The 24,449-nt window shown below is 43.6% G+C and overlaps 2 protein-coding genes across 6 annotated transcripts in view; one reads left to right on the top strand and one right to left on the bottom strand.

Moving 5' to 3' along the window:
• GMPS (guanine monophosphate synthase) overlaps positions 1-8,173 on the bottom strand; it is a 79,139-nt gene extending 70,966 nt beyond the window's left edge. Inside the window, exon 1 of the mRNA XM_058661469.1 lies at positions 8,037-8,173. Coding sequence (XP_058517452.1) covers positions 8,037-8,075 — 39 coding nt within the window. The 5' untranslated portion in view covers positions 8,076-8,173. The remainder of the gene's footprint in view (positions 1-8,036) is intronic.
• A 157-nt stretch (positions 8,174-8,330) lies between these two features.
• The window catches only part of SLC33A1 (solute carrier family 33 member 1), a 53,058-nt gene continuing 36,939 nt past the window's right edge, over positions 8,331-24,449 (top strand). The window contains exons 1-7 of one of the 5 annotated variants that reach the window (XM_058661474.1): positions 8,342-9,581; positions 15,412-15,602; positions 18,871-19,055; positions 19,305-19,422; positions 21,442-21,657; positions 22,621-22,816; positions 24,096-24,111. In XM_058661474.1, the coding sequence (XP_058517457.1) occupies positions 8,807-9,581; positions 15,412-15,602; positions 18,871-19,055; positions 19,305-19,422; positions 21,442-21,657; positions 22,621-22,788 (1,653 nt within the window). In that variant the 5' untranslated portion in view covers positions 8,342-8,806 and the 3' untranslated portion in view covers positions 22,789-22,816; positions 24,096-24,111. Of the gene's footprint in view, positions 9,582-15,411; positions 15,603-18,870; positions 19,056-19,304; positions 19,423-21,441; positions 21,658-22,620; positions 23,879-24,095; positions 24,112-24,449 lie in introns of those variants that run through there. The other 4 variants (XM_058661473.1, XM_058661472.1, XM_058661476.1 and 1 more) reach the window with 4 other exon arrangements.

Below are 24,449 nucleotides of genomic sequence, written 5' to 3'. Positions count from 1 at the left end.
CCAATCTGAAGCCAGGAGCCAGGAGCTTCCTCCAAGTCTTCCATGTGGGTGCAGGTTCCAAGGTTTTGGGCCGTCCTCTACTGCTTTTCCAGGCCACAAGCAGGGAGCAATTGTGGTCCTGGATATGGTGATGGCATTCAAAAACAGAAGATTGTTTGCAGGAGTGCAGATCTGGGTTCTGCGGCAGGCAAGATAGAATCAGTTCCCAGCCGCTCAAAACCCTGCAGAGGGGGAGTTCGAGCAGGACCAGGCCAATTCACCAATGTTAGCATTTTTCTTCACAAACCCAAGATGCCAGACACCAAGTGAGCCTTACTCCAGCAGAAGGGATGGCCGAAAGCCTTGGGGCAGAGAGAAAGGATGAACAAAGAGTGATTGCATGGGGATGGGGAAAGAAAAAACAAAAACCACGAGAACCTTGATGCTTGGTCGCTTGGCAGCTTGACCAGCGCACACATGCTAAGATTTGACTGTTTTGTCCCATCTAGACCCCAATGCAGCAGTGTTGGGACATGGGGCATGGCTGGAGGTGTTCATGTCATGAGAGCCCAATCTTGGAAACTAAGAACAGGCCCTGGATCTTCAATCATGCCTTCCTCTTGGCCTCCACGACTGTTGTGGGAAATCATTTTTTTCTCTATAAATTACTCAATCTGTGGTATTCTGTTTTGGCAGCAAAAATGGACTACTGAGACAACACCAACTAGGAAAGAGCACTGGCCCACAGAGACGGGAAACAGAAGGAATTACGCAGTGGGGTAAGCCTTTGACACTGGCATCCCATAGGCGCGTCAGTCTCAAATCCCAGCTGCTCTGTTTCCAGTCCAGGGCTCTGCTAATAAACCTGGGAGAGCGATGGGATGCCTGAACCCCTTCTCCACATGGGAAATCAGCATGAAATTCCTGACTCCTGGCTTCTGCCTGGCCCAGCCCTGGCCATGTGGCCATTTGCGGAGTGAAGCAGTGGATGCAAGATCTCTTTCTTCATGTAACTCTATCATTTAAATAAATAAATCTCTGGGAATAAAGGAGTTAGTGAGGGCCACTAGATGTGCAGAAAGTGCAGCTATGTATGACAATACTGACCCACAGTTCTGGACAGTAAAGTGTTGTTTTCCTATTAACAGTTGTAATACATTTGCCAAGGGACATGGCTTCCCCATTTGAGATGGGCTCCATTACGGACTGAATAGGGGTTGACCCCCAAAATTTACATAGACTTTTAAAGCCCAAAGTTTTATACTAATGGTTATCAGATTAAGACTGGAGATTTATGAGGTCAGACTGGGAGAGATCTTTAAGTCATTGGGGACATGTCCCCAGCTTTACAGATTACATTCAAGAGAAGGGAGAGTGTATCCAAAGGATTCAAATGGACAAGTGATAAAGAACTTGGGGGCCATGTTTTAAAACTGCCTCACTAGGAGGGCCTGATGCAAAAGCCTAGTGGCTAGACTCCTTACCTTGCATCTGCCAGAATCCCATATGGGCACCAGTTCATATCCTGGCTGCTCTGCTTCCCACCCAGCTCCCTGCTTGTGGCTTGGGAAAGCAACTGAGGACGGCCCAAAGCCTTGGGACCCTGCACCCGCATGGGAGACCCAGAAACTCCCGGCTTCAGATTGACTCAGCTCCAGCAGTTGTGGCCACTTGGGGAGTGAACCAGTGGATGTAAGATCTTTCTGTTTCTCCTTTTGTAAATTTGACTTTCCAATAAATAAATCCTTTAAAAAAAAACTGCCTCACCAGGTCCAGGGGAAAATTTTCAGTTACTTACGGATTCTCTAGAAAGCTCTGAGCTTATCTCTGTGTGATTGGCTGGTTTACTGTGTACAATACTTGGCATTACATCACACTGTCAGCTGCATCTTAGCTAAATCATTATTGTACCATAATGCACATCCAAATTTAATGATTCACCCTTGCAACCTCTTCCCACTGATATGAACTGACCAAGCTGGCTGTGGATGCAGTATTAGATGACAGCTCTGGATGGCCATGTGGTGAGAAAGGCCTAAAGAATGAGAATAATCTGAAGTTCCACAGGAGACATTTGGAAACTATTTTGAATTTCATTTTTAGTCATGCTAAGCCTAACCAGGACAAATAAATCCCAAGGATCAGGTTAGTCACCCTAATTAACCAAGTGCCCTTTACCAAGAAAACCAAGTATTTAATCTGATTTGATCGGTACAACACGTTAGTTATTGTACATACTCTTAGCTGTCCTATACACAAATAGATTATATGGTTTCACATTGTTCTAACAAACACATTTACATTAGTCTTTGAGAGCTCTTTGTGTGTGTGTGTGGGGGGGGGTGTGTGTGTGTGATGGCCAGTTTGATCACGTTTTAGTTTTAGTAAGCTCTAGTCATGGCAGAATCCTGTATTCTGAACTCCTTCTCATATATTAACTAGACTTCAAAATAATGAATTACTAAGAGGTTCTTTTGCAGGTTTACATGTCCAAACCACAGATCATGACTCGCGTGGTAAGGCCATGAAGGATGTGCATATACAAGAGGAACCTTAGCAGTCATGTGACACGACACAGACTTATGCTAATACACAGGTACCAATCACTGCAAGATCTTATTTTTTGTAGCTTCTAAATACCCTTCTAAAAAGATAACTGGATTATAATTTATTTGACTAGTCGACATTCCTTCTCATCCTTGATGTCCTTAGGGCTTCTCTGAGGTTCCAAGAAATACCAGTAAAAGTAGCTAGTTATCACTACCAGAGTTGATGTGCTGGGTAGGTGTGTAGTTTTAACATATATCACAAGTAATTAAATTAACTATAATAGAACTGGAGTTACAAAATGGTACAAAATTATACAATAAACATAAATTAACAAGTTAAAATTAACTATATAATAAAAACAGAGGGTTCAGTAGCTTGATAAGAAATACAAATTTTGTTAATTCAAAAGAACCACAAAGGGGCAATAGCCTTCCAGGAGTTCCTCCCCCGGAGTTAAGCCAGAAATGCAGCATTTCTTTCATGCTCCATTTCTGACCCAGCTCCATAATAATGAGCCTGGGAAGGCAGTGGAAGCTGGCCTAGGTACCAGGGCCTCTGCCACCTGTGGTGGAGAACCAGGCAGAGTTCCTGACTAGTTTTTGCCTCCCTAGTCCTAGATGTCCTGGTCACTTGGGGAATGAACCAGTGGGTAGAAGATCTCCCTCTCTCTTCCTCTCTCTCTAACTCTACCTTTCAAATAAAATCTTTAAAAAAACCAAAAAATCTTAAGAAAGACAAGCTTGTGGCACAGCAGTTAAGTCACCGCTTGGGATGCCGGCTTCCCAAAATGTAACACCTTGCTCAAGTCCTGGATGATCTGCTTCCAATCCAGCTTTCTGCTGATGTACACACTGGGAGACAGTGAATGATTGTTCACTATGTGGGTCCTTGCCATTCAAATGGGATGCTCAGACTGAGATCTGGTTCCTGGCTTTGGCTTGATCCTGCCCTAGCTGTTGCAGGCATTTAAAAAGTTAACCAGCAGATGCAAGAGCTTAGTACACCTCTCTGCCTTTCTAAAATAATGACAATAAAATTCTCTCTTCTCTCCCACTCTGTAATCCTGCTTTTTTTTTAACCTTTCTAAAGATATGTTTATTTTTATTGTAAAGTCAGATATACAGAGAGAAGAGACAGGAAGATCTTTCATCCAACCCTGCTTTTTAAATTAAAAAAATTAGTCTTTTAAAAAAAGATATAAAGCATGTTATTGCTAGCGTCTTAGTCTGTTCAGGCTGTTCTACAAAAATAACCACCGATCTGAAGTCTTGTCAACAACAAAAATGTATTTCTTTTTTTTTTTTTAAGATTTATTTATTTTCATTACAAAGTCGGATATACAGAGAGGAGGAGAGACAGAGGAAGATCCTCCGTCCGATGATTCACTCCCCAAGTGAGCCGCAATGGCCGGTGCTGTGCTGATCCAAAGCCGGGAACCAGGAACCTTTTTCAGGTCTCCCACGTGGGTGCAGGGTCCCAAGGCTTTGGGCCGTCCTCGACTGCTTTCCCAGGCCACAAGCAGGGAGCTGGATGGGAAGTGGAGCTCCCGGGATTACAACTGGCGCCCATATGGGATCCTGGGGCGCGTTCAAGGCGAGGACTTTAGCTGCTAGGCCACGGCGCCGGGCCCAGGAATGTATTTTTTTTGCTTCTGGAGGCTGGCAAGTCCAGGATCCGCGTGCTGGCAGACTGAACGTCCAGTGAAGGCTTGTGTTTCAACTCACACACGGTATCGTCAGTGCTTTCACACAGCAGGGGAAAGGAGCTGTCTACCGCGCCTCCTTCCCAGTAATAATTCCCTTGAAGAAGACGTCACCCCATGACCTAATCACATCTCACCTCCAGTACTGCCACGTTGGGGTCATTTCTTACGGCCTCTGCAGGAGCTGCAGCTCCCCTAGCAGGACCCAAAGTTGGCCATTACAGTTGGGGCCGGTGTCTGAGAAGCTAACTCCAAAGGGGACAATCGATACACGTGTGCAGGCCACAGTTAAGGCAAAGTGAGACACAGCGCATGCCAGCATTTAGAGCTTTTGTCTCCATGGAAAATTACAACCACAAAGTTATTTGACCCATGGAGTCAAGATACGGAGTTAGACTTAGCCTGGCACGTATGGCTTTAGGTAGATGGTTACAGGATGTGGAAAGTAGAATTGTTAATAGCCTTGTCCCAATCAGATGGCTCTTTAAGCTATGTGGGAAACAAACACAGTGTAGAAATCTGTTGCTTCCTGTTCTTCCTCAAATGCTGCTGATTGTACTTGACCTCGATGAGTTGCTACAGGGGCCCTTCGCTCTAGTGCCTCCAAGCCTGGAACCCCAGCCCCCGCTTCTCTGAAACATACTGCTTGTGTGCTCTCAGTCTTCAGCCTGCTTCTTACCGGCTTCTCAGTGCTGCCACGGCACTGCTACATTCGGGATTTGGTTTCAGCATAGGAATTATCACAGAAACATTCAAGCTATTGTTTCATACCCCAACCCCTGCCAAATCATGTCCTTCTCATATGTGAAATAAATTCATTCTTTCCCCCAAGGGTCCAAGTCTTACTCTGCATCAACTTTAAACATATAAATCTAAAGTCTCATCTAAATCGGTTAAGGGCAAGATGCAAGGTATGATTCACTCTGATATAAATTCCTCTCTAGTTGTGAACCACGAAACCTATTACATGCTTCCAAGAAGAATCATGAGACAGGAATAGGAGATGTTCCCAATCTGATATGGAGAAACAGGAAAGAAGGTGAGACAGGTCCCAGGTAAGTCTGTAACATCTAGAAAACTACATGAATAACCCTCTTTGACCTCCTCAGTTGCTGATGCCTGTTCAGAGAACAGCATGCCCAGGTACACAAGGGGGACATGACATCTAGCTCATCTAGGCTAGCAGGGGACATCAGTGGCCTTGTCAGAGGATGGCAAGCAGAGCACGTTGGACAACTCTCCTGGCCAACCTTTGCAGTACGTTCCTGGTCTGTGGATGCACCAAGGTGAACTCTGTCAACCAACAGACCCTAGAAAGATTTTTGTGAATCTGAAACAATGAAATCAACAACTTCTCAGAACTATCAAAACCACTCCAGTAACACTCTTGGAAAACTGTTCCAAGCATCAGGGTCTCTAAGGCTTCATCAAATGAGCATCCCCCATCCCTGGGTGCTGAAGCAGTCTGACAACAAGGAGCAGTTCCCTCCTCCTCCTTCCCCACAGACACAGGAGGAAAAACAACAACAAAAAAAAACTAGAACATTTGTCCCACCCGTCTTCCTCCATGCCTGACCTTCCCCACCCTTATCAGAGGCCCATATGGGCATGCACCTCTCAACTATACAAACAATACTTAAAAAAAAAAAAGAGAAAATAACCCTTTGGCTAGGTGAGGGCAGCTGATCCTAAAGCTCACATAATTCTGATTCCATTTCTATAGCATTCCTGACATGACCCAAGTTTGCGGATTACTGACTGCCTCAGAAAGAACAGGAGGAATGAGGCCTGGCTCAACCACAATGTGTGGTTCTAGAGAAAGCCGGCACAACCAAAGGATGGCACAAACGGCACACACAGACACCCGTGCATGTAAGGACCGATGCAGTTCAGCCCAGTGTGGTAGCCTTGTGGCTAAATCCTCACTTTGCATATGCTGGGATCTCACATGGGCATCATTTCTTGTCCTGGCTATCCCACTTCTCATCAAGCTCTCTGTGGCCTGGGAAAGCAGTCGAGCATGACCCAAAGTCTTGGGACCCTGCAATCATGTGGGAGAAATGAAAGAAGCTCCTGGCTCCTGGCTCCTGGCTTTGGATCAGTTTAGCTCTGGCCATTGCAGTCACTTGGGGAGTGAACAAGCAGACAGAAGGTTGCTCTGTCTCTCCTTCTCTCTGTAAATCTGCCTTTCCAAATAAAAATAAATAAATTTACAAAAGAAAGATTAATTAAATAAGACCCATAATCTAGCACGTAATATTTTACAGATGCCAATTTCCTGGTTTTGATATTTTTTACAGTTACGCAAGATGTTAAGTATTGGAGGAGTCATGGTGAAGGGTACATAAGACTGTTACATTTGTGACTTCAATGAATGTATAATTAAATCCAAATGAAGACTTAAGAAAAAGATTAAATAGACAAAGTACAAACTCATGAACACGTTCATCTTTGGGGGAAAAAACCCCTAATGACCACAGTACGGGCTCCTTCTTTTAACTCTCACAACCGTCAGAAGCAGGCATTATGGAGGCAAGCCTTCCGGTCCCCACTTGGGATGCCCACCTCCCACACCACATCCCTGCCTCCAGTCACGGCCCCTCTTACTGTCGCTATCCCAGGAGTGAACAAGCAGATGAAGTCCTTTACCTCCTCACTTCACCTTGCAAGTAAATAAGGCTTTGTTTGGGCACTCCTTAATTTGTCTCTGCTTTTTCCTGGATGCTGTTTTTCTCCTTAACAAATATTAGAGGGCTTTACAGTTACTATTTTCTGTTGCTTTCAGAAAAATGCCAGACTCCCAGAAAAATATCAAGGAAAAGAGGTAGGTGGTTAAAGGAATCAGCTGCCTACGCAAGTGCATAGACGTGAGGCCAGGGTCTGGAGCAATGGCTCAACTGGGTCTGCCTACACAGGTGCAGGTTTGTGTTCCAGCTGCTCTACTTCCCTTCCAGCTCCCTGCTTGTGGCCTGGGAAGGCAAGAAAGGATGGCCCACAGCCTTGGGACCCTGCACCCACAAGTGAGATCTGGAAGTAGCACCTGGATCCTGGTTTTGGATTGGCTCAGCTCTGGCCACTGCAGCCACTTGGGGAGTGAATCAGCTAATGGATATCTGTCTTTGTCTCCCAATATTTTTATTGGAAAGTCAGATTTACAGAGAAGGAGACAGGATATGAGCCGGTGCCCACATGGGATCACAGTGTATGCAAGGTAAGAACTTCAGCCAATAAGCTACCACATTGGACCCCAAAATAAATCCTTTCTAAAAAAAATGTAAGGCCAACCTTTGCATGAAATGACCATCATAAACATAAGTTCTAAAGTACCCTTTAAAGTGGAGGGAATCATTACTGATACTACTCTAACGTTGGTCGTGATGTGTGATAACTACTACATAATGTGGGATTCAATAAGGCTCTTGGAAACCCCATCTCTTACAGCGTCCCTGAAATACATCTGGTTCTCCAACGTCTGCAGCTCTAAGGGCTTGCAATAATTTGCCACGAACTCTAAGGAAGGAGTTACTTAAAAGTGTACTATGACACCAGCAGAGTGGCGGCTCACCAGCCCTCTCAAACGCAGCAGCACAAAAAGAGGGATGTGGCAAGTCCTGGAACTCAGCCCATCCACCTAACCCGAACACCAACGCTAACACCCCGCCGGGAAAGAAGACCCGCAGGGAATCCCAGCACCTGGGAAGCAGTTTCGTCCATCCCATAAATACGAGTGTGTGGGGAACGGAAGGCACACACTTCTCCAAGGAGCCAGGTTATTTTCTACCCTTTGGGGGGGACACACAATGACCTTGTCTCCTGATACGGAAACTTCGCAAATCTCAATCATTCTGCTGTCCGTATCTGCCTGGCTCTCGAAAGCAACAGCAACAGCGCACGGCCGCTAGGCACTGTCCCGGGTCCTTCCTTCGGGCTGCGGAGAGTAAACGGCCTCACGCCTCACCACCGCGGCCGGGCGCGGTCACGTGCGGCCGCGAGCCCAATGGCCGAGCCCCACGCGCCCCACTAGGCCGCATGCGCTCACAGAGCCGCGGCTCGCGCCCCGCCCCCGGCCGCGCAGTACGCAGGCGCGAACCCTCCCCGGAGACCGCGGCCGCGGGATCCCACCCGGCGTCGTTCCCAAACGCGGCCGCGCCGGCGTGTTCTGATTGGCTGGCTCTGGAGGCGGGGAAGGGAGCACTTCCTGAAGCGCGAGGCAGGAAGTTATCTGGTATCTGTGGAGTCGTGGAGAAAGCGCTCTCTGCCGCCTGAGGAGCGGCGAGGGCGAGAGGGGGGCTGCGAGAGACGGGCCGCGGGGCCCCATCGGCGCTGGGAGGCCGTCCCCGTCGCTCCGAGCCCGGCTGCTGGACGCCGCCACAGCGGGCGACGAGCCGGGCATCGCCTGGGCCGCCAGCTGGGGGACGGCCGCCGGTGGCAGCGCGCTGAGCCTCGGAAAGACGTGCCCTTGTCGTGCATTCCCGAATCCCTGGTCCAGAGCCACTTCCTCGGACCCGGGACTAGAACGGATCCAAAACGCTCAGCCCCGGCCCGCCACGGACGGGGCTCTGCATTGTCTCCGACATGTCACCCACCGTCTCCCACAAGGACAGCAGCCGGCAGCGGCGGCCGGGCACTTTCAATCACTCTCTGGATCTCAAGAGCGGTCCTCTGCCGCCGGGCGGCTGGGATGACAGCCCTCCGGACTCGGTGGGCGGCGAGGGGGACCGAGAGGCCCTGCTCGGTGAGGCCGGCGTGGCTGACCCCTCCAAAGCCCCGCGGAGTTGCCAGGCCGAATTGAGCAGCATTTTGCTCCTGGTCTTCCTTTACGTGCTCCAGGGCATCCCGTTGGGGCTAGCGGGAAGCATACCACTCATTTTGCAAAGCAAAAACGTTAGCTATACGGACCAAGCTTTCTTCAGTTTCGTCTTCTGGCCTTTCAGTCTCAAATTGCTCTGGGCCCCGTTGGTTGATGCGGTCTACCTTAAGAACTTCGGTCGTCGCAAATCCTGGCTTGTGCCTACCCAATATGTACTAGGCTTCTTCATGATCTACTTGTCCACCCAGGTGGACCGTTTGCTCGGCAGTGCGGACGGCAGGACGCCCGATGTGGTAGCTCTCACGGTCGCGTTCTTCTTGTTCGAGTTTCTGGCCGCCACTCAGGACATCGCTGTGGACGGCTGGGCGCTAACGATGTTATCCCGGGAAAACGTGGGCTATGCTTCCACGTGCAATTCGGTGGGCCAGACAGCGGGCTACTTTTTGGGCAACGTTTTGTTTTTGGCCCTTGAATCTGCTGACTTTTGTAACAAATACTTGCGATTTCAACCTCAACCCAGGGGAATCGTTACGCTTTCAGGTAGTGTATTTAAATGATTATGCTGCCCCCCCCCCACTTTTAAACCCTGTGTGACTCGTGTGGACAGTCTGTGATGTTGGGGAAGTTCATTACTAATCCTTACAGAGGGTAATTTGATGAGAAATGACTTGAGGTGGGTTTCCTCTCTAGTGTGGTTGAACTGGCCAAGGCAGCCCGTGTCAAAAGGAAACACGGAGTGTAGGCATCCATGGGCATTTGCTTAAAGCACTGTTGAGCAGCTCACTTGGCTTGCCTTTTTCCTTTGGAATTGAGATTTCCAACTCCATGGATTCTGCTTTTTTTCTAGTTCTGCTGTTATATGCCAAGAGTTCTCAACTAACCTGTTGAGCAGAACAGGGTTCATTCATTCAGTGATTTTTCAGTCGGCCAGGTGACAGAAGTCGGGGGCCTCCCAGGAGGTCCCCACCCCGCAGAGGGCGAGTCCACAGTTCCTGGCTGTGCTTGAGTGAGCCAGGCTGCACATGTTCTCGACTGCTAGAGGCCTTGAGACAGACAGGTGGCAAGCCTGCCTCGTTCTCACTCAGTGAAAGTGCTCTGAGGAAAGTACTAGCAGCCTCGGGGCATTATTTACCGTGTTCAAAGTGCCCGAAGCACTCATGGTGGGCTGGGTTTGGCCAGAGGTGCTTAAAGAAAGGTGCTTTTCAAATCAGTAAGATGTTCTTTGATGCCGGAAGGTACTTAAAAACATCCTGTAAGAAGTTAAGTTCTGCAAAATTTCTCCTTTTCATGATGAAAAAATATACATATATGTAATAATTCCTGGGGCTTTTCCTGTACATGCTAGAAACAGAAGTGAAATGACCAATACCAACAATAACAACATCTGGAATACAGGAGAAGGCTTGCTTGTTAGTAATAATAAATGCAGGTGATTTTGTTTGGAAATTTAGGTAATTCAGCTTCCTCTCCCTTTCCTCCTCGCCTGGAGATTACTAACAGGGTAAACGCCAGGAGTGTTGGATTGGTGTGGGAGGGATTAAATGGGAGTGGGCTGCGAGGGTCGTATTACAAACATACAACTCACCTTCTGGAATCTTACAGTCTCACACACCCTACCCCTGTCCACTTCTGTCTACTTCTTCACCCTACCCCTGTCGTCGTCTTCTACTGATAAAATAATGATTATGCTTTTACCCAAAATGATTGAGAGGTACTGCTTTACGCCTAGACAATTATTTTAGAATGTTCTGGTGTTGCGCTCCTGCTTAAGACATGATTCTCTGCCCACAAACACTTTATTACTGCATATCATGCACCCTCTTGTTGCCTTTTTTGTGTCTCCTTTTCATTTTATCCTGGGGCTGCTGTTCATATGACTGTCACCAATGATAAAGAGGGGATGTGTTATTTAAGAAAAGTCTCAAAGAAGTCAAGACTCAAGAGGCTCTGAAAATAATTGCTAATTGTAAAGTAGAACTTTGTCTTAAGAATTCTGTGGGAGTGATTGGTGAAACATCGCTGCCGAGAGCGCCTCGATGAGCGCATGAGCTGCAGCATCTTTACTCCCCCAACAGAAGTATTCCCTCAGGGATCAAAATTGTGCCATTGGATTTTTATTTAGATTGACTTGTTTTTGAATGTTTGAATACTAATGGGATTTGAACTTTGTTTTCCAGAAATTTCTATACCTGTAATGAATTTCTGGTTCTCATTCAAACATTACAGTTGAGAATTAAAGAAGTCTTATGTCTTCATTTGAACATTTTTAATTTATTTGAAACAGTGACGGAGTGAGAATGGTCACTCACACACACACACACAGAAAAAGAAAGAGAGAGAGAAACGTTCAGGGCCAAGCCAGATTCCAGGCACTTCTGACTTCACAGGGGTGGCAGGAGACCAAACCTTGGGGCCCTTTACCGCCGCTTTCCCAGGAGAGGGGGCTGGATTCCAAGTAGATTTGTAGTAGTCAGGATCCAATAGACAGTCCAGTGTGGAATGCCAGAGTTGCGGATGCTGGCTTAACCCATGGTGCCACAATGCTAGTTCCTACTCTTTATAGCTGCACATGTCACAAATGTAATTTTTAGAACTTGGTAACACTAAGACAAACAGTGGTTTTGAGGAAATTAAAGAGCACAGTAAGAAATGTGTGAAACAAATGTAATTGTTTGGCTAATTAAAGACGACTAAATTCTGATGCAGTGTTGAAAAATCAGAATGTTAACAGGCATAATTTTTTAAAATTCTCATGTGTGTTCTGTGATTAACATCGTTTTGAGCATTACAGACAGTGGGAGGAAGAAGAGTTTTTTACATCTAGAAAACTGTATTGCAAATAGCAAGTTTAGAATGAATGAGAAGAGTAGGATGAGAGTAGAATCCCTTAAAAACAAAACCTTGGGTACGTGCAGGGCACGTACAGATGGGCACCACTTCCTATCTGTATCTCTATCCGTATCCCGGCGGCTCCGCTTCCCATCCAGCTCCCTGCTGTGGCCCGGGAAAGCACCCGTGTGGGAGACCTGGAAGAGGCTCCCGGCTTCGGCCTGGCTCAGCTCCAGTTGTGGCCACGTGGGAAGTGAAGCAGTGGGTGCAAGATCTTTGTCTCTGCTCTCTGCATATCTGCCTTTCCAATATACATAAATAAATCTAAAAATGCTTGGTTATGCTTAGATAAACTTTTTCATACTTTCAGGAATCCAAGGCAATCCTCGTCTCAGAAGGAAGCCTTTCTGTTCCTATCCCTCTTTATTAGAGTCTGATAGCAAAGAGAGCCCCTTTAAGATGCAAGAAAATGATGATAGTGTCTCAGAAGAGCATACAGATTAAAACAAAGTTTTACTACCTGAAAGATTATTTCTTTCTTAAAAAACAACTTCTATGTATTCCTTGTTAGAGAAGAGGAAAATGGCTTGATGTGACTAGAAATAGTAGAGATATTTCTGTAGTGTATGTTTCTTGTCTTCCTGTTTTTCCTGTGGTTTTTAGGAAACTAAGAAAATCTTGAGATCTGATTATAATATGTGTTGATAGGGCTTTTTGCCTGAGAAAAGCAATACTATAACTGCTGAGATCTTAGAGAGCATCAGCCTACTCCCACATTGCCTGATTCCTCCAAGTGACACAGTAACTTAGAGAAGGATGTGAGAGAGAAGGCTGTCATCCACTGGTCTACTCTTCACATAAGCCAGAGTCAGGCCTGGAGTGGAATCCAGAGAGCGAGATCTTACATCTACTGGTTCAATCCCCAGATCACAGGACACAAACCAGGAGCCTGGAATTCCAGCTGGATCTCTTACCAGGCTAGCAGGGGTCTCTGCAGCTGGGCCATCCTCCACTGCTTCCTGAGGGTGGACACCTTTGCCTTGAGAGGAGCGCAGATTTCCTAGGTCTTCAGTGTCTCCTCCAGTTCCTGCAGTCATGCATCTTACCTGACTTACTCGCACCAGACATCTACCCACTTGACCACTTTGTTTGCAGACAGACAAGTCAGCTCTTTGAGAGTAGAGAATTCCCTTAAACAATGACACCTTTAAAAACCAAAAAAGGCATTTATTAGACACATGTTTTTCTTTGGAGCACAATCAGTCTGTGACTTTAAGCAGCAATAGTAACAACCACTAGGAGCACTTGAGAGGGAGCAGGACCGTCTCATCAGAGAAAAGAGCTAAAGGTATTAGTGCTGCTAAGAGTTTGCTGAGAAATATGCATGCACACAGAGGAGCTGATCAGATCCCATATGGGTGCCACTTCATGTCCCGTTGCTTTGCTGCTGATCCAGCTCCTTGCTAATTAATGGATTTGGAGAAGCAGTGGAAGATGGCCCAAGTACCTGGGCCCCTGCACTCATGTGGGAGACACGGAAGAAGCTCCTGTCTCCTGTCTTTGGTCTGGTCCAACTCAGTTGCAGCAACCATCTGGAGAGGGATCCTGTGGATGGAAGATCTCTCTCCTTCTCTGTAATTATTTCAAATAAAAGAATAAGTAAATCTTTCTAAAAATCAGTGAAAATGGTACTATTTGTAAAACAGTTATGCTTTCCACTAGGAAGAGTTAGGACTATCGATTCCTACCTGGTGACAGATGTATTTTTTTTCAATAATTTATTTTTATTGGAAAGTCAGATTTATAGAGAGAAGGGGAGACAGAGAGAAAGATCTTCCATCTGCTGTGGCCAAGTGGCTGCAACAGTCAAAGTTGAAACAATCCAGAGCCAGGAGCTTCTCTGGGTCTCCATGTGGGGGGCATGAGTCCCAGAGTCCCAGAGTCCCAGTCCCACGCTCTGGGCTGTACTGTTCTGCTTTCCCAGGCCACAAGCAGGGAGCTGGATGGGAAGTGGAGCTGCCAGGATTAGAACCGGCGCCCATATGGGATCCCGGGGCATTCAAGGCGAGGACTTTAGCTGCTAGGCCACAGTGCCAGGCGCACACATTCTTAAACGTTCATATTTAATCTTTTTTTTTTAATTGGAAAATCTGACTTGCCGAGAAAAGAAGAGACAGACAGATCTTGCACCTGCTGGTTCATTCCCCAAATGGCCGCAACTGCTGGAGCTGAATCAGTCTGAATCCAGGAGCTTCTTCTGGGTCTCCCGTACAAGTGAAGGGTCCCAAGACTATGGGCCATCTTCTGTTGCTTTCCCAGGCCTCCAGCAGGGAGATGAATAGGAAGTGGAGCTGTTGGGATACGACTGGTTCCCATATGGGATCCTGGTGCATGCAAGGCAAGGACTTTAGCCACTAGGCTATTGCGCCAGATCTTATATTTAGTGTTTAAGACATTATCTGACCATCTCATAACTGTCGAGATGTAGAGTAAATAGTGCTAGTGATTGACAGAGTCAGGGATTATGGTGTGGATGTTTCAAGTGAGAGTTTAAAATGCTCTGCCACAAAAATGTTTGCCTGAGACATACATTTCTTTTTCCCAGCCCAATTTTAGAACTTATTTCCCACTAATTAAAAAAAAATTAAGTAAATAAATAAATTCATAGGGAATTGCAAAGAAATGTCCTATGCACCATGCTGCCAGCCTCCTGTTGTCAACATATTACACATCTGTTAGATGGAGCACTGAGACATGAGGTGGTAATGATCCATAGGGTTTCATACGTTCCTGGTTAGATACAGGCTCATCTGTGTACGTGTGTGTTTGGGGTTCTGTGCAATTTCATCAAGTAGCCTTGTATCCCCACTGCCAGTCAAAGCTGTTCCACTGTCTATTACCATAAGATTGCTTTGCATTAAAAGAAGACTGCTTTATATTGCATCTATAATTATGCTCATTTATTATTATCATCCACCAAGCCGTGGCTAATGCATATCTACTTTCTGTCTTTGTAATTATTCCATTTTGGAAATATTACATAAATGAAAACATGCAGTGCATCCTTTGGAGAGTCCCTCTTTTCATTCAATGTAATATCTTTGAGGGTCATCCAAATCATTGCACGTGTGAATGGTTTCTTCCTTTTATTTGCTAAAATTATTACAGTTAAACATACCACAGTTTATTTCACCAGACTCATTCAGGAAGATCTGGATGGCTTTCAGATTTTGAAACATACATCTTCGTTTCTTTAGCATTAATGCCCAAGCCCAAGAGTACAATTGCTCAGCTGTATGGTAAGTTTACTGTTAGCTCTTAAGGAAACTGCCAAATTGTTTTCCAAAGGGACCATACTATTTCATCTTGCCACTAGAAATTGTTCATCTTCTGTGCCTAGTGTGATGCTTAGAATAAGAGATGCGCACTTAAAATGTTGATTTTTCCCCATATTTTAATTGAGAAGTTTTATATAGCATTTGTGTAGTATTAATAGAGTTATATCATTTTGGAGGTTAATCATAGATTTAAATTCTTTCAGATTTTCTTTTTTTCTGGGGAACTGTATTTTTGATAACAACGACATTAGTTGCCCTTCTGAAAAAAGAAAACAAGGAGGTATCAGTAGTTAAAGAAGAAACGCAAGGGATCACAGATACATACAAGCTGCTTTTCTCCATTGTGAGAATGCCAGCAGTTTTGACATTTTGCCTTCTGATCCTTACTGCAAAGGTAAGATTCCTAAAGCAAATGTACCACTCTATTATAAATACTATCTAGGACACTTTCTGTTACTTTTCATTTAAGTTGTATAACAGTGAAAAACAGTATCCTCTGTCTGGTAAGCTAAATGTCTTGATATCTTGAAAAAAATCACACCATTTTGATGTATAATTTTATTTCATTAATGATATTTATGCCTTGAAAAAATAGTAGCTTTGTAATGATACAGTGAATACACTTTAATGTTAGGTTAGTAAAATTATTTTCCCACAATATTGTGCTTACAAAAATATGGAAATGTATGAGTATTAAAGTCTCTCTAAATTTTTTAAATACTAGAAGGAAATATACCATAAAATAAAGAGAATTTCTGATGACATTCCATATTAGTATGGGACATATTAGTATGTCCCAGTTTTATAATTCTAAAACATTTTTAAGATTTTGTATGAGAGAGGAAGTAAGTATATTTTGGTACATTAATCTGCGAGGCAGTTTTGGAATAATTCAAAAACCCTAAAATCTTAAAGGATTTTTTATGTATTTAAGTCTATAGATGCACACAGCTTTTGTTTAATAGGCCCAAATGAAGTGAAATCTCTTTGTTTTCACTTTTTTTAAAAAGATTTATTCATTTTATTACAGCCAGATATACACAGATGAGGAGAGACAGAGAGGAAGATCTTCCATCCGATGATTCACTCCCCAAGTGAGCCACAACGGGCCGGTGCGCGCCGATCCGAAGCCGGGAACCAGGAACCTCTTCCAGGTCTCCCACGCGGGTGCAGGGTCCCAAAGCTTTGGGCCGTCCTCGACTGCTTTCCCAGGCCACAAGCAGGGAGCTGGATGGGAAGTGGAGCTGCCGGGATTAGAACCGGCGCCCATATGGGATCCCGGGGCGTTGAAGGCGAGGACTTTAGCTCTAGGCCACGGCGCTGCTGGACCCTTGTTTTCACTTTAAATACTGAGCTTTCCCTTTTTGTATGATAAAGAGGTAAGAAAGTTTGAGAAATGCTGAACGATTCAAGGAAGATAATGTCTAATTACATCATTTAGAAATAAACATCAATGACACTTTGGGTATTTTTCCTTTGCATCCCTCCGTTTTTCCTGATATGTTTATGTATTTATACATATAGTTTGTATATATTTAAATGTATACATGTATTTTAAAAGTAGAATTGAATAATAAGTATAGATTTTTAAAATTTATTCCAAATATATTCTTGTATCATTAAATAATATTTGAAAGCTTAGTTTGGATTGTTGTATCGGAAGTACCTAGTTTACACTGGCAAACAGTTTTCCAAGGAAATTGTTCCAATTTTTCCTACCACAAGTTGTGTGCGACTTCAGATGCTCCCATCCTTGAAAACACATATATTCGTCTTCTGCATTTTAACTTTCCTGATGTGCATGTAGTGGCATCATATTGGGTTATAAATTGTGCTTCTCTGATGACTGGAAAACATGAGCATCCTTTTATGTGATTATATGTATAAGAGAGTGACACACAGATTATTGAACTTGCTGGTTCATTCCAGAAATGCTGGTAAGGCCACAGCCTGCCATGCTAACATCCCATATGAGCACCAATTCAAGTTCTGGCTGCTCCACTTCCACTCCAGCTTCCTGCTAATGTTCCTGGGAATGCGATGGAGGATGACCCAAGTCTTGGGGCCCCTATAACCCTTTTGGCGGCCTAGAAGAAGCTCCTGTCTACTGGCTCCAGATCAGTGCTGCTTAGTCTGTTAGAGAAATTTGGGAAGTAAACCAGCAGATGAAAGATCAGTTTCTCTCCTGTATCTCTTTTTTTTTTTTTTAAGATTTATTTATTTTATTACAAAGTCAGATGTACAGAGAGGAGGAGAGACAGAGAGGAAGATCCTCTGTCTGATGATCCACTCCCCAAGTGAGCCGCAACGGCCAGTGCGTGCCGATCCGAAGCCGGGAACCAGGAGCCTCTTCCGGGTCTCCTACGCGGGTGCAGGGTCCCAATGCATTGGGCTGTCCTCGACTGCTTTCCCAGGGCACAAGCAGGAAGCTGGATGGGAAGTGGAGCTGCCGGGATTAGAACCGGCGCCCACATGGGATCCCGGGGCGTTCAAGGCGAGGACTTTAGCTGCTAGGCCACGCCGCCGGGCCCATCCTGTATCTCTCAACAAATAATTTTTTAAAAAGATTTATTTATTTTTATTGGTAAGGCATATTTACAGAGGAAAGGGGAGACAGAGAAGAAGATCTCTCTTCTGGTTCACTCCTCAAATGGCCACAATGGCCAGAGCTGAGCCGATCTGAAACCAGGAGCCTGGAGCTTCTGGGTCTCCCACGCTGGTGCAGCGTCACAAGGTTACTTCTTGGGCCATCCTTTACTGCTTTCCCTAGCCACAAGCAGGAAGCTGGATGGGAAGCAAGAACATCCAGAACATGAATAGGTGCTCGTGTAAGATCCCAGTACATGCAAGGCGAGGATTTAGCCACTGAACCATCATGCCAGGCCTATACATCTTTGTTTTTTTTTTTTTTTAATGTATCCATTTTGGAGGCCAAGAGAGAGAAAAAAGGATCTCCCACCTGTTGGTTCTCTTGCAAACATTTGGATGTCTGGAGCTGGGTCAGCTAAAAGCCAGGAGCCAGAATAGAGTCCCACATGGGAACAGGAAACCAGTCACTTGAGCCATCACCACTCTCTCCCAGAGTCTGAATTTCTAGAAAACTCAAGTGTCAAGTATCTAACCCAGTGCTATAACACAGCATGTAGACATCTTGCTAATGACCACCAGGCTCACTGTCCGTCCCCCGAATTACTTTGGAAACTTGAATGTCCTTCTTAGCTAGGGTTGGAACGGACCGAAGTCAGGACCCTGGAACCTCAGCTAGTTTTTTCTCTGTGAGTGGCAGAGACCAGGGACTTGCACTGTTACCTGCTGCCTCCAGGGCATGCATTAGGGGGAGGAAGGATTGAAAGTTAAACCAGGCACTCCAGTAGCTTAACTACACACCAGACATTGGCTCCTGAAGTAGAAATTTAGATGTAATGGAACCGTCAATCATTCCCATGTTTAGTGAATATTTTTGGTTTTATCTTTCATTCATTGTTTTTAATAAGCAATAAAACAACACACACCCTATGTAACTTGTTCATTTTATTGGATGTAATGTGATACTTGTATCTGTAATGGGGCAATAATCAAATTGGGTGTTTGAACTTACATATGTTTGGAGAAATGTATTTTATAAGTCACAAATTAAAGTTATTTTTATCTTTATGTTGCAGATTGGTTTTTCAGCAGCAGATGCAGTAACGGGATTGAAACTGGTGGAAGAGGGAGTACCCAAAGAACATCTAGCCTTACTGGCAGTTCCCATGGTTCCTTTACAGATAATATTGCCTCTGATTATCAGCAAATACACTGCTGGTCCCCAGCCACTAAACATATTTTACAAAGCCATGCCCTACAGGTAAAAATGAAATAAAACCTTGCTAAGCAAGAGAAGTTAAGATGAGGACCATTCAGTATCACTAGAGTGTTCCGTGGGAAAAGGTTTGAAAAGAAACTCTAATTTCAATTTCATTGACATATACTTTTATCTTTTTACGCCTCCTGACTGGTTTTTATAGGGGTTCTTTTGTACGGTAGGCACACACGTTTCTAGTTTTGTTGTTTAACCTGAAATGAGTCTACTCCATGTTCCTTTCTGTTTCTGTAGACTGCTGCTTGGGTTAGAATATGCACTGCTGGTTTGGTGGACTCCTAAAGTGGAGCATCAGGGGGGATTCCCCATCTATTACTATGTCATTGTGCTGCTGAGTTATGCATTACATCAGGTAAGGTTACCCTGGCTTTAAGCATGAGTCTCACATGAAGAAAATGATTGGATGGTGAACCTTAAACTGGTGGCTTTTGACTTAATCAGCTTTGATCAAGAAAAGAGTTTCTTCTTGATTTTTTTTTTAAATATTGATGCGTTTTACTTGAAAGTCAGAATTACAGAGTGAAGAGGAAGGTTGGGAGAGGGAATGAGAGAGCTTCCATCCACTTGTTTGCTCCTCACATGGCTGCGACAACCGACTTGGGCTGGCCCGAATCTGGGAGTCAGGAGCTTCTTCCAGGTGTCCCCTGTGAGTGTAAAGGCTCGTCCTCCACTGCCTTCCCAAGCCGCAAGCCGGCCCCTGGAAGGAATGCCAGTGCTTCAGGTGGAGAATTAGCATGCTACACAGGCACACTGGCCCCTCACTCATTCATTCTTTTTTATTTTAAACTTACTTAATAAGGCATCTTTTTTTTTGCAGTTCAGATTGATTGGAAAGTTAGCTAAGTCTTATTACCTAGTTCCAATTGTTCCATTCTCTAATTTCCAATGTCTTTCTAAAACTGTTGAGAAGTAGTAGTAATTAGTACCAACTAGATATCCTGTGCTTCTGGTACAGATTGTGTATTGAAAGTTATGACTTATTTTATGACTTATTTTTTGATTGTGGGAGCTGTGTGTTAAGCTGTCTTTTCTTTCTTTGCTAGATATGCTTTTTCTTTCTTTTTTTCTTTTTTCAATTAATTACATTGCATTATGTGACACAGTTTTATAGGCACTGGGATTCTCCCCACCCCTCCCCCCATGGTGGATTCCTCCACCTTGTTGCATTACCACAATTCAAGTTCAGTTGAGATGCTTTCATTGCAAGCATAGATATGCTTTTTTTTTTTTTTTAAGATTTATTCATTTTATTACAGCCAGATATACACAGAGGAGGAGAGACAGAGAGGAAGATCCTCCGTCCGATGATTCACTCCCCAAGTGAGCCACAACGGGCTGGTGCGCGCTGATCCGAAGCCAGGAACCAGGAACCTCTTCCGGGTCTCCCACGCGGGTGCAGTGTCCCAGTGCATTGGGCCGTCCTCGACTGCTTTCCCAGGCCACAAGCAGGGAGCTGGATGAGAAGTGGAGCTGCCGGGACTAGAACCGGCGCCCATATGGAATCCCGGGGCATTGAAAGCGAGGACTTTAGCCGCTGGGCCCTAGATATGCTTTTAATACTGGAAAGAAGTAATCTCCACTTCCTGTAGTTCCACCTAAGCTGCTTTGTAGACTAAAGTTTTTTTTTTTTTTTCTCCACATGCTAATAATTGAATCCTTTCATTCATGGTAGAATTATTCTGTCATTTATTTAGGCCTCAGTGGCACTGTGTGTGTACTTCTATTTATAATACTTAATGCAGTTCATCAGAATTGCCTGTTCCCTGTTTTCCCAGGCTAAAAAAAATTCTTCAGCAGTGCAGAGGGACTGTTTTTTATTCATCTTTCTTTCTTTTTCAGTTTATATATTTTTATTTGAAAGGCAGATTTGCAGAGAGAAGGGAGACACAGAAAGATCTTCCATCTGCTGGTTCATTCCCCACGTGGGTGCAATGGCCGGAGCTGAGCCAATCCAAAGCCAGGAATTTCTTCCGGGTCTCTCACTTAGGGTCTCTCCCGAGGCTTTGTGCTGTCTTTTGCTGCTTTCCCATGCCACAAGCAGGGAGCTGGAGGGGAAGTGGAGCTGCCGGGACATGAACGGGTACCCACACGAGATCCTGGCACGTGCAAAGTGAGGATTTAGCCACTGAGCCATCACACCAGGCCCAATTATTCCATTCTTTCTTCTTTAAAAAAAAAAAAAAAGTTGCTTTTTATATGAAAGGCAGCAGAAGAAATCTGCCTTACCATAATGGCCATTAAATGGCTGTTGAACCAAGTACAGTGGAGATCATAAAAATTAATTTCATGTTCTTAACTTATGATATTCTTAATTTAGACCATAGCTTTTTAAGTCTAATCATACTAAAGATGTTTTACATTTTCCCTGTAGGTCACATTGTACAGCATGTATGTTTCTATAATGGCTTTCAATGCCAAGGTTAGTGATCCACTTATTGGAGGCACATACATGACTCTTTTAAATACCGTGTCCAATCTGGGAGGAAACTGGCCTGCGACAGTAGCTCTTTGGCTGGTGGATCCCCTCACAGTGAAAGAGTGTGTGGGCGCATCGAACCAGAACTGTGGAACAGCAGATGCTGTCGAGGTGAGTGTTGTCATTTTAGATAACATAAAACTAATGTTGTCATTTTGCCTCCAGCAGTACTGTATCTTTTTAAAAAGTCCTGAGGGTTATAATGCATTAATATCAGGAAGACTGGCTCATTTAAATACACTTGTAAGGAAAGGAAGGCTACTCTCTTTTCCTCACTTTGAGCATCACTGTCTCACAAGGTTGGCATTGAAAACATGCCCAGTTAATAGCTAGGTTTTATAATGTTAGGAAAGAAAAAATTCCACTAGTTTTTATATTTCAGTTAAGATTGAATGGTGAGTGTTTGTTGGTAAATTATTTCAAGGTAGCATTAGTTCACTTCTAGATCTGGTTGTAAAGTTCATTGGCAATTTCTTTACGCTTTCAAATATGAAAAGTTGCATCTTGAAAATCAATATTGTTATAAGAAGTGAAAAATCTTTTTTTACACATTTCTTTATTATTTTTATTGGAGAGGCAAAGTTATAGTGAAAGAAGGAGAGACAGAGAAAGATCTTCCATCTGCTGACTTAGTCCTCAAATGACTGCAATGGCCAGAGCTGAACCAGTCCAACACCAGGAGCCAGAAGCTTCTTTTGGGTCTCCCAGATGGGTGCAGGGGCACAGAGACTTAAGCCAGACAGCCTCTGTTCCTTTTCTGGATCATAAACAAGGAGTCGAATTGGAAGTGGAGCAGCTAAAGCTTAACTGGCACCTATATGGGATGCTGGCACTGCAGTGAGAAGCTTATTCCACTGCACTGCCACAACAGCCCTGAAATTCTTTAATCCTTGTTGGTAGCATTAGAGGGAATAAGGTACACTAACATGTTTTCTCATGAAAAATTAGTAAAACACAAAAACAATTTTTAAAAATTGGCAACAACATTAATTGTTTAAATTGCAAAGTAGAAAGAACTATGTTACTTGCTGAATACTTGCATTTTAAAATTGTGAAATAATTTCATTTTTACAGCTTTGCAAAAAACTTGGTGGCTCATGTGTTACAGCACTGGATGGTTATTATGTGGAATCCATTATTTGCGTTTTTATTGGATTTGCTTGGTGGTTCTTTCTTGGTCCAAAGTTTAAAAAGCTACAGGATGAAGGACCGTCTGCATGGAAGTGCAGAAGAAGCAGTTAATGCATGCACTACAGGACATTCTAGAAAGGTAACTGTAGTTTAAGTCAGAGAGCAATGATAATCAGTGCACAGAATTGTAAAATATTTGAAAAAGAAATTATTACTATAAAATGCCAAATGTTTGAAAAATAGAGACCTCTCTGTACATCTGATTCTATTTCCCCTTGCCTTGTCAATGTATTTGAAGTTTACTTAAGGTCCGAAAATTGATTCTAAAGCAACTTTTCCGGACTTGTTATTTGAGTTCTTCCTTTTAAATTTAATAACCAAAGCACATTTTAAGCTGCACTACAGTAGTCATGGACAGTAACCATGCAGTCAAGTATTGTTACCAGCTCCTCTCATTCAGTTGTATGTATAAATTGAGTACTACATATTACATGGAAGGGTACTTGATATTCAGTGCTAACTACACATAGTCTGACCTTACTGACAGTCAAACTTTACTTTGATTTATAAATTGGTTCAATTTTATGTGAGATTTGCTGAGCAGGCAATATAGACTAACAAAACGTCATTTTAGTTATTTTTCTGACCATGACCAGGTTGTACAAATGCACTTGTGTTTAAAGAAATATTTTAAATGTATTTCCTGCTTTTTTAGGCATTAAAGATTTATAAGAAGATTATCAAACTATTTTTTATAAAATGAAAGCTGTGATTTCTAATTTATTGATTCCCCTTCTCAGCCCTCTGTTTTGGAAGATATTTTGACTCTTTGTTAACTTTTATTCCACAGCTTACATGTGGGTTTTGTCATGAGTGCTTCATGGCACACAAGCAGCTAAAAAGGGGATCAAATTTAGTGTTATATGTATGTTCGTGGCAATAATTTGAAAATAAAGATTAAAGATATTCTGCCAGTAGTTTTTTTTTTCCTGAGGAAGATTGGTAATACCATTGTTCTAAAATGACTATTTTAAAAAAAGGAAAAGGTGTTTTGTGTCTTTGAAAAAATTAAACCATATGCTGGAGGGACATTTCTTAAGTAAGCACTTTATTAGTGAAAAAGATCTCATGTTTGCTTTCTGCCAAATCAAGCACCATATTTCCATTTATTACAACACAGCCTTCGGATCGCAAACTGTAGTTTCCAGGAAACAATTTCCATTCCAGGAAAGTTAAACTTTTGAGTACGACGGCAATTTTCAACATTAGATACATCAGTGATCAGGTTCTCTGCATATTTCATATGACACAGTACCCCATCTTGAAATTACATAAACCAGAAAAGGATTAAGTTATAAATTTAATTTCGTCTTTGTGGGAAAACACATACTAATTTCTGATTTTCTTATGTAACATAGGTTGAATTTTAGAGTGGGGTTTTTGTAAATAATGGAGGATAAAATGGGTGGGAGAAAATGGCGCACAGGATGGCCATGGCCTCTGGAATTCCTGCACTGCCATGGGAAAGCTGTGTCGGGCACCTCTGTCAGACCCGAAGACACCTGGGAAAACTCCGTCCACAAGACAGCGACACCAAGCCGCAGCCCACAGTCCTTCGTTACATGGTTTTCCATTATCATGTATTATACTCAAAATGTTTACTTGAATAAAGAAATACCCACTGCCTTCTCATTTGTAAAATGTATTTTGATTTTTAATTTTTATTAAGGTTAGATTGTTATAATCTTTTAATATCATTTTTACAAATCAAA

Source organism: Ochotona princeps, chromosome 3, assembly GCF_030435755.1.
Source record: "Ochotona princeps isolate mOchPri1 chromosome 3, mOchPri1.hap1, whole genome shotgun sequence".
Classification (NCBI taxonomy): Eukaryota; Metazoa; Chordata; class Mammalia; order Lagomorpha; family Ochotonidae; genus Ochotona; species Ochotona princeps.
Note: the sequence above shows the minus strand (reverse complement) of the source record. Positions and strands in the feature narration are given on the sequence as shown.